The sequence below is a fragment of the Lactuca sativa genome, chromosome 9 (genome assembly GCF_002870075.4).
Source record: "Lactuca sativa cultivar Salinas chromosome 9, Lsat_Salinas_v11, whole genome shotgun sequence".
NCBI lineage: Eukaryota > Viridiplantae > Streptophyta > Magnoliopsida > Asterales > Asteraceae > Lactuca > Lactuca sativa.
In genome coordinates, this window is record NC_056631.2 from 50,916,621 (window position 1) to 50,926,820 (window position 10,200).

At 38.8% G+C, this 10,200-nt stretch overlaps 1 protein-coding gene across 1 annotated transcript; it reads left to right on the plus strand.

Annotated features, from left to right (window-relative positions):
* Positions 1–5,443: 5,443 nt before the first annotated feature.
* LOC111921322 (uncharacterized) lies at positions 5,444–6,472 on the plus strand. The gene has a single exon (XM_023916888.1). The coding sequence runs from the start codon at positions 5,444–5,446 to the stop codon at positions 6,470–6,472; it is 1,029 nt and encodes a 342-aa protein (XP_023772656.1).
* Positions 6,473–10,200: the final 3,728 nt, after the last annotated feature.

Below are 10,200 nucleotides of genomic sequence, written 5' to 3' on the forward strand. Positions count from 1 at the left end.
AAGCAGTGGTATCAACGCAGAGTACTAGTCTTTTTGGGCCTATATTTGAGCTCACACCAACTAAAAGCCCATACCTAAATTGTTATGACACAAATAAACGAATAAAATAATATAATTGAAACAAACTGAATTAAAATAAATGTAATATAAAAAAATCAATTCACAAGAAAAACATAATTAGAATGTTTAATTACAACAAATTAAAATCATAAATTTGTGTAGATTGAGATCTACAAATTATAGTTTCCCAAGACACTTTTTTTTTATATGAATCTATCTAAAAGATACAACAATAAATAAATATAGGATGTTGATTATGAAAAAATTCTCTATGTTCATTTCATCTTTAGAAAATGAATTTGCAAAGAGTTTTATGGTGTGATTTGATTCCTGCTTGCATATAAATACGACCATCCTGATAAGATTCGAAGGTTAATGGTTCCAGACGACGAAAAACCCTTCTGAATGCGATTTATGATACTTTTTAGCATTTTCTGAAGATCTGAAGGCTGTGAATCATCTCCTACATTTATTTAGCAAGATTAGTTAGTTAGTTTATCTTTTTATTTGCTGTAATTCGATTTTAGCCATGTCTGACTAAAACTCTTGTTTTCAGTTTTGCATTACACTAGTACTTTTCATGTGATCAATTATCAGGTTTGGTTTTCATTGTACGCATCTATCTAGTTGTTTTAGTTTTGAACTTAATGAATGTTTGATTTTTAATTCTTGTTAGTCTAATCACTTAGCTAGGGTTTTATCATTCTAGTTAATCAGTTAATAGAATCCGCAATGGTTCTTGTTAACTGGTAATAAGTAACAAGTATCAGATTGGTTTTGTGTTAGAGATTTAACTCTGATATAAACTGAAATTTCATACCTTTACACTTCCGAGCTTGTAAGAAGTATTAGGTATTGTTGGGAATTTTACTCAAAACTTAATACAACTTTTCTGATCTTAATTAAGAGCTAGTTTAATTGGACAGTAAAAAGTTAGGGTTAACTAAAGAGTTTGTTTTGGTTAATTTAACTAGGTAAAAGAGATTATACTAGAGCTTGTTAGTTTTTCTCAGTACTAGCTTAGATAGAACACAATCTGAATGATTAGATCTGGGCTGATTGCATGATTAGGAAAGTCGCAGCAGGGCCAGATTCGTTTTTAATACTGAGTTTTACTTAGTTTATTTTCACTACAATTTTAGTATTTAGCTAATAATAAAAAACCTCCATTTTTGTATTTTATGTTTTAATGACTAGTACGCGCCTTTTGCAAAAAGGCATTGACCATTAAACTGTGTCCTTGAGGATTCGATCATGCTTCCCTGTGCTATCCTTTATGCAACGAACAGTGATAATTTATTTGCTTAAATCGTGTGCGATATCGGTTTAACAAAAACCTTTATGTCTATTGGCTTCTTTTCTAATTCTTTCTTGACTTTGGTGATGAAATTATCCTTGTTAATTTCTGCCTTAAGATCCTCCTAGAATTTCTAATATCCAACACCAACCCAATTGCAAGTTTGGTTTGGTTCTCTCAATGATAGAGCATCCGCTACCATGTTACTTGCTCAAGTTTGGTGTAACATCCCAAAATTATAAAAAATTAAAATTTCAAAAACAACCATTATCCATAATTGTTTACAAGAAAAGCCATTGTTTCAAAAATAAAATCATATCAGAGTGTCCTAAAAGTCAATATCATGCAAATAGGAAGATGTGCATAATCAAGCCTGCGCTTTGCCACATTGATCTAAAGTACCTGAAACAATAAACTGAAATTGTAAGCCAGAGCTTAGTGAGTTCCCCCAAAGTACCAATACACTACATAACAAACATAACATGCAAATATGAGCCTTCAGCCTGACTGGACGGCCTCACATGGCCTACAACATATATGGATCTCTCTACGAGCCTTTGACATGACTGGACCGCCTCGCAGGGCCTACGGCCTATCCGGACCGCTCTACGGGCCGTCAGCTTGACTGGACTGCCTCATAGGGCCTACAGCCTATCCGGTCGTCCCCGGGTGTCTTGGTGATAGTTTCGTTTTTATTACTTCTTTTCATAGTTTACTTTTAGTTCAAAACAACTCATTTTAGTCAATCTTCATGCATATTTTCTCTTTTTGTCATTTTTTCTCCTTTACCGGGTGCTTTCTAGTCTTTTGAGCTTAATTGCAGGATTTACCGAAGACTATTTGTTATTGGAGGCTTAGAAGGATGCAGGACTCATGGAGGCATGTGATTTGCTTGCAGACTTGAAGTGGTGCGATTGGGCTAGGTGCTTGCGTAAAAGAAGAAATCAATTTGGATCTAATTTATGGGCAAAGATGATGATAAGGCGGTGCGTAATCGAGCTACAAGAAAATTTGAGGAGTATTGGGTCAATCATTAGAAGGCTTTGTAATGACAAATGGGTCTTAAAGAGTTATGATTATGGGCTAAAGTTGAAGAAATGAAGATTAGGCTTAAATGCATGTTAAATGACCCAAGTTTCACATTCAGCGTGACCCACGCGGTCCGCGTGGGTCCACACGCGGCCCGCGTGAATTGTGCTGAGTTGCTTCCGGGTTTCGACTTGTTGACTCTATTTGTGGAAGTTTGGTGGGTAGCTTTTGGTCTCTTTTTGAACCCTAAAATTGGCTCTCTTCAGCTGGAGATTGGAGGCTCATTTGAAGAGGGAGACTTGAAGAACATACTCCACATTTTCTCTCTAAGAAGCTTTGGAAGATTTGAAGAATATTTGGAAGATTAGTGTAATTTCCTTTCATCTTGCATCTAAGACAATTTTTGGTATCACTAAACTCTATTGTTTTTCTTTTACCTTGGTCATGCTTGGCTAAACTTTCATTTGGTTGATTAGGGCTTGACCCATGGATGATTATTTGCTTTGAAGACTTATTATTACATTGTGTTTGAAGTTTATGGGAATGTTTTCTAGTTAAACATCTTGTTGTGTTTATTTATCTTTGATCATGAGCTTGGATGAATGAATGCTTGTTTTTGTTGACTAATTTCTTGGTTAAGTAATGGACCTTCAAATCAGTAAGCAACAAATGGTTTATGTGTATGTTTTCATTCCATTTAAACCATGGAAATATTTCCTCCATAATGATAATGTAAGCATTTGATTATCTTTTGGATTTGGTAACTCGTACAACTTAAAGCTAATTGATTTTCACAAGATTTTATGCTTCATTGAATTTGTGACTTCAATTAAGGAAATGTGTTAAGAGCTCCTCTAACCATTTTCATTTCTAAGAAGAGTTGAGGCAATTTGTGCTTATGAATTGCTATAGCTAAGTTAAACCAATTCACAAGTGTTATTCCATTAAGTCTAATGATAAGTCAATTATATTATCCATGAGGTGTACCCCAAAATCAACCAATTCCACTTCTTTGAATTTAATCCAATCTTTTACTTGTTTACTTGTCATATTTTCAACCTAGCTAGTTTTTAATTTTTGTCAAACACTCGAAAGAACTAAACACTCCCCCCCATTTTATTTTTATTGTTATTTTACAAGTATTTTTACAAAAAGATTTTTCATAGAGTTATAAATTGAACAAATCTCCGTGGATTCGACCCCTTTACCACTATACACTATTTTAGTGTGTAATATTTAGGGTTATAAATTTTGTTGGCCTCGACAACCACCAAATTTTGGCGTCGTTGCCGGGGATTGGTTTATTTTTAATCAATTTGTTTCTCTATGCCCAGATCTCAGCGTACAGGTGACTTGATTTACTACCCAGAAATCGAAAAAGAAGCAAGGCGTTTGGCTAAGGAAAAACAAGTTGAACGTGGTCAAACTTCTAGCCCCCACGGAGACCCGTAGGTTGAAACCGCTTCATTAATTGATATAGAACCCGATTCTAGTCCCGACCCTCGTCAAGAAATTCCCGAAACACCACCCCTACAGCAAAATCCACCTATTATTGAACCAATTGCAATGGCAGATGGAGGAGAAGTTACCGAAAGAACTTTGAGGCAAATGATGGAGATCGATGTTACACAAACTCCAACCGGTATCAATTACCCGGTTTTGGAAGGAGGTTCGGAATTGAAGTCAAGTTTAGTCCATCATCTCCCAACTTTTCATGGATTGGAGAACGAAAACCCGCATAAGCACTTGAAGATGTTCCACATTATTTGCACTATTATGAAGCCACAAGGGTCAACCGATGAGCAAATCAAACTAAGGGCATTCCCTTTTTCATTGGCCGATAGAGCAAAAGATTGGTTATTCTATCTTCCACCAGGGTCGATCAACTCATGGACCGACATGACAAGAGCTTTCGTTGATAAGTTCTATCCCGCTTCAAGATTCTCAAGCCTTAGAAATGAGATTTGTGGAATCCGCCAAGGTCAAAATGAGACTTTCCATGATTATTGGGAGAGGTTCAACAACTTGTGCTATAGTTGCCCACAACACCAAATTCCGGAACCACTCCTCATTCAACACTTCTATGAGGGATTGTTGCCAATGGAGAGAAGACTAGTTGATGCCTCAAGTGGTGGAGATGTCTTTAGTAAAATCCCACAACAAACAAGACAACTTTTCAACACCATAGCCGCGAATTCACAACATTTTGGCCCTCGCCAAGATATGAAAAGATACATACAACACAAAGTCAATGAAGTGGGAACATCAAATCTCGAGTCTCAAATCAAAGATCTAACCTCCGTTGTCCAAAAGCTAGCCATGGGACAAACTCCACAAGTGATGGTTTGTGGAATATGTGCAACAATGGGACATCCTACGGATATGTGTCCCATTCTTCAAGAAGATGCGGAGCATGTGAATGCCACGAGAGAGTTACAAAACTACCACAACAAACCATCCGGTTACCAAAATGCATATAATTCAAGTTGGAAGCCAAATCCCAACATGAGCTACAACCCAAGACCATTGCCTCAAAATGCATTGGTTAGACCATCCTATCCACCGCCACAACCTCATTACCAACATCAAGAACCACACTATCAACCCAAATCGCATTCTCCACATCATCATCAACAACCTCCTCAATCTCAACCAAGTAGCTCTGGAATGTCTCTTGAAGACATTGTCAAATCCCTAGCTACTAGTACCCAACAATTCCAAAAAGAGACAAGGACTAGTATCTCCAACCTTGAAGCACAAATGGGAGATATAGTTACATCCATAAGCAAGTTGGAATCCCGTGGTAAACTCCCTTCTCAAACCGAAAAGAACCCAAATGTCAATGTGGTTACCTTGAGAAGTGGCAAACAAGCCGGAGAAAGTAGTTCAAAGAAGAAGCCAAGGGAAGAAGAGGAAGAAATAGAGATCATCCCCATTGAGTATCCCATAGCCAAGAATGACACACAAGCCGGAGCCCCAAAGAAGACTACTCCTCTAGTGACACCAATAGCCACTCATCCACCGTTCCCCTCCCGACTTGTAGCTTCAAAGAAGAATATGGAGGAGAAAGAGATCTTGGACACCTTCCGAAAGGTGGAAGTAAACATCCCTTTACTTGATGCAATCAAAAAAATTCCAAGATATGCAAAGTTCTTGAAGGAGCTTTGCACCAACAAGAGAAAGTTGAAAGGGAATGAGAAAATCTCGATGAACGAAAATGCATCCTCGGTTTTACAAAGGAAGCTTCCACCCAAGTGTAAAGATCCCGGAATGTTCACGGTCCCTTGCAAGATTGGAGATGTCACATTTAGTAGTGATATGCTTGATCTTGGTGCCTCTATCAATGTCATGCCTTACTCGGTGTATGAATCATTGAATGTCGGACCCTTAAGCGAAACCGGTGTGATAATATCTCTTGCGGATAAATCAAGTGTCTTTCCTAGAGGTGTTTTGGAAGATGTCCTAGTTCAAGTAAACCAATTGATCTTCCCGGCGGATTTCTATGTGATTGACCTAGATGAACAAGTATCCTCCAAATCGGGTATAATCTTACTTGGGCGACCATTCTTGAAGATGGCTAGAACAAAGATTGATGTGTATGCGGGAAGCTTAACCATGGAATTTGATGGTGAAACTATAAGTTTTAACATTTATGATGCTATGAGGTATCCTAGTGACGTTTCATCTTTGTGCTTCATAGATGTTGTCGAACCATTGACTCAGGAATTGTTCGAGTTGTGTGATGATGACATGTTAGAGATGGTTTTGAACAAGGGGTTTGATTGTGCAAAGTTAGCCAAGAAGTTGAAGCTCTATTCGCTAGACCCCAAAATTGAAAGATTAGTCAACAGTATGGAGATCAAGAAGACCACCCAATTTAGTGTGAAGCAAACTGAATTACCTCAAACTCACACGAGATTACCACACTCCCTTGTCCAACCGCCAGAATTAGAATTGAAGGTCCTTCCTCAACATTTGAAGTATGCGTACTTGGGAGACAACGAGACCCTTCCGGTTATCATTTCAACTCACCTAACCAAGTGTGAAGAACAACAGCTCCTCAAGGTGCTGAGGGAACATAAATAGGCCATGGGTTGGACGATTGCAGATATCAAGGGATTGAGCCCCTCCACTTGTATGCACAAGATCCTAATGGAGGATGAATGCAAGCCAAGTAGAGATGCGCAAACAAGGTTGAATCCGCCAATGATGGAAGTGGTCAAGAAAGAGATTTTGAAGCTCCTAGATGCGGGGATGATCTACCCAATCTCAGATAGCAAGTGGTTGAGCCCGGTGCAAGTCGTTCCAAAGAAGATGGGAATCATGGTGGTCGAGAACAACAAAGGTATGATGGTCCCCACCCGTGTGCAAAACGGGTGGAGAGTATGTATTGACTACCGCAAACTCAATGCAAGCACAAGAAAAGATCATTTCCCATTGCCTTTCATTGACCAAATGTTAGAAAGGTTGGTCGGGAAATCTCATTATTGTTGTCTCGATGGGTATTCCGGTTTTCACCAAATCCCGGTGGCACCGGAGGACCAAGAAAAGACAACATTTACATGTCCATTTGGTACTTTTGCATATCGGAGAATGCCATTCGGATTATGTAATGCCCCGACCACTTTCCAACGTTGTATGGTTAGTATCTTTTCAGAATATGTTGAAAACATAATTGAGGTTTTTATGGATGATTTCACGGTATATGACAACTCTTTTCAAGAATGTTTGACCAATCTCACAAAATTTTTAAAAAGATGCATTGAAACAAATTTGGTTTTGAATTTTGAGAAATGTCATTTCATGGTGAGTCAAGGTCTCATTTTGGGTCACATTGTGTCTAAAAAAGGAATTGAGGTAGATAAGGCCAAAATTGATGTTATTAAAAGCTTACCTTACCCGACTTGTGTTCGGGAAGTTCGTTTTTTTTGGGCCATGCAGGTTTCTACCAAAGGTTCATCAAAGATTTTTCAAAGATAACAAGACCAATGTGCCAAATTTTGCAAAAGGAGGTTGATTTCGAGTTCAATGAGGTGTGCAAAGAAGCTTTTGACAAGCTCAAGGAGTTGCTTACATCCGCTCCCATCATGCAATCACCAAATTGGGATCTCCCCTTTGAGATCATGTGTGATGCAAGTAACTATGCGATAGGCGCCGTTTTGGGTCAAAAGAATGGGAAGGCCTCCCACGTGATCTATTATGCATCAAGGACGCTAGACAATGCTCAAAGCAACTACTCTACCACGGAGAAAGAGCTATTGGCCATAGTATTCGCCTTGGAGAAATTTAGACAATACCTACTTGGTACCAAGGTCATAGTGTATTCGGATCACGCAACAAGTACTTGATGACGAAGAAAGATGCAAAGCCGAGACTCATCCGATGGATCCTACTGTTACAAGAATTTGACATGGAATTCCGGGACAAGAGCGGATGCGAGAACCTCGTCGCCGATCATCTAAGCCGGATCACTTCAAATGAAACTCCTCTCCCGATGTGGGACGAGTTTCCGGATGAGCATCTCTTTTCCCTCTCTCAATCTATTCCTTGGTATGCCGATATCGTTAACTTTTTGGTTACAAAGAGGTATCCCGACACATTCACACGTGCTCAAAAGGACAAGTTGAAAAGTGATGCAAAATACTATGTGTGGGATGAACCTTATTTGTGGAAACATTGTCCTGATCAAATCATTAGGCGATGTGTACCCTAACAAGAGCACCAATCCATTTTGCAATTCTGTCATGAATTTGCTTGTGGGGGACACTTCAGACCTAGCCGGACTTTGAGAAAGGTCCTTGAGTGTGGATTATTTTGGCCAACCATGTCAAGCGATTGTTATATGTTTTGAAAAAGTTGTGAGCGGTACCAAAGGACGGGAAACATTTCGCAAAAGAACAAAATGCCCCAAAATCCAATCCTTGTTTGTGAAATTTATGACGTATGGGGGATTGATTTCATGGGCCCATTTCCCGTCTCATTTGGCAACGTTTATATTTTACTCGCAGTTGACTATGTTTCTAAATGGGTTGAAGCCAAAGTCACAAGATCGGACGATGCCAAAACGGTTATCGAGTTTTTAAAGTCTAATGTTTTTGCGAGATTTGGTGTGCCTAGGGCTTTGATTAGTGATAGTGGGACACACTTTTGCAACAAAATGATGGAGGCTCTATTGAAGAAGTACCATGTGACCCATCGTGTCTCTATTGCATATCACCCTCAAACGAATGGTCAAGCGGAGGTTTCGAATCATGAAGTGAAGTCTATTATAGAGAAAACAGTGAATCCGACAAGGAAAGATTGGAGTTTGAGACTTGACGATGCCTTATGGGCCTATTGGACTGCTTATAAGACCCCGATAGGAATGTCGCCCTTCAAATTAGTTTTTGGAAAATCTTGTCATCTTCCCGTCGAGTTAGAGCACCGTGCATTTTAGGCGGTCAAACAATGCAATTTCAACATCGATGAGGCGGGATGGCATAGAAAACTTCAACTCCAAGAGTTGGAGGAGTTGAGAAATGACTCCTATGAAAACTCAAGGATTTACAAGGAAAGGACAAAGCTTTTCCATGACAAGTCCATTGCCCGCAAACATTTCGAGCCGGGACATAGGGTTTTGCTCTATCATTCGCGATTGAAATTATTTCCAGGAAAATTGAGGTCAAGATGGATAGGTCCGTTTGTTGTGTAAAAAGTCTTTGAACATGGAGCGGTTGAAATTCAAAGTGAAGAAACGGGGCAAGTCTTTAAAGTCAATGGGCATCGATTGAAACCTTTCTATGAAGGTTTTAATGCAAATATCTTAGAAGTCATCCAACTGGATGCCCCGGTGTACTGAAATCAAGAAGGGAGCACGTCTCACCAAAGACGTTAAAGAAGGACATTTTGTTGGATTAGTGTCTAAGTCCATAACTATTTTGGGATGTACTTGACCCGATGGTGCATGGTCCTTTTTGGGTTGCCTTCACCAAAGCAACTTGATTGGAGAAATAAATAAAGAGAGAGAGGTTATTATGATTTATTAATATGTTATAAGAATAATATATTAAAGGAGAAATCATATTTGTTTAATTAATATTGGTCAATAATTAATTAAGAATTAATTTTGTGATCAAGTGTAATTAATTAAACTAGAGGGGCTGAATTGTAATTATGTGATAGTTACAAAATAAGGTAAGGATTATCTTATATATATGGTGAACGAATTTGAGGTGTAAATCCCTTAGAATTCGACTAGGATAAGGGTTTCTAGGACTTATCTTATGGTTGCTTGGTGAACAAGCAACTAGATAAGGATAAGGACTAAAACCTTAATCTTTACACCTATATAAACCCCCTAGGGCTTAGGAATTCGAAAAACCTTCCCAAGAGGTCCTAAGGACGAATTCTAACCTCCCTCCTCTCTCTTTATACCTTCTCCACTTGCTTATGGTGTTTGTAAGCCATTAGAGGAGTGACACTTGTGACTCTCAGCTTTCCAAGGTCAATTCAAGGAGGAATTGGATTGTTATTGCTATATAACAATCAAGGTATGTTCTTAAACCTAATTACATGTGAATTCTGATTTCCATATGCTAGAATTAGGGTTCAAAGTCTTGGATTCAAAGTATGTACAATAGAGAAACCTAGATCCAAGCTTTAGGGTTTGTATGAGCACATAGGATGTCTTATGACCAAAACCCATCAGTGGTATCAGAGCCATGATTGGTTTCTATTGTATTGATGCTTGATGTAACTGAAAATCGTGTTTTGGCCTCACTGTTCGACCTGACTCGGCGAGTCACTCTTGGACTCGGCGAGTCAGCCCTACTCGG

What these genes read in the sequence shown, in the direction of transcription:
- LOC111921322 (XM_023916888.1), top strand. Translation starts at nt 5,444, where the DNA reads ATGGAGGAGAAAGAGATCTTGGACACCTTCCGAAAGGTGGAAGTAAAC.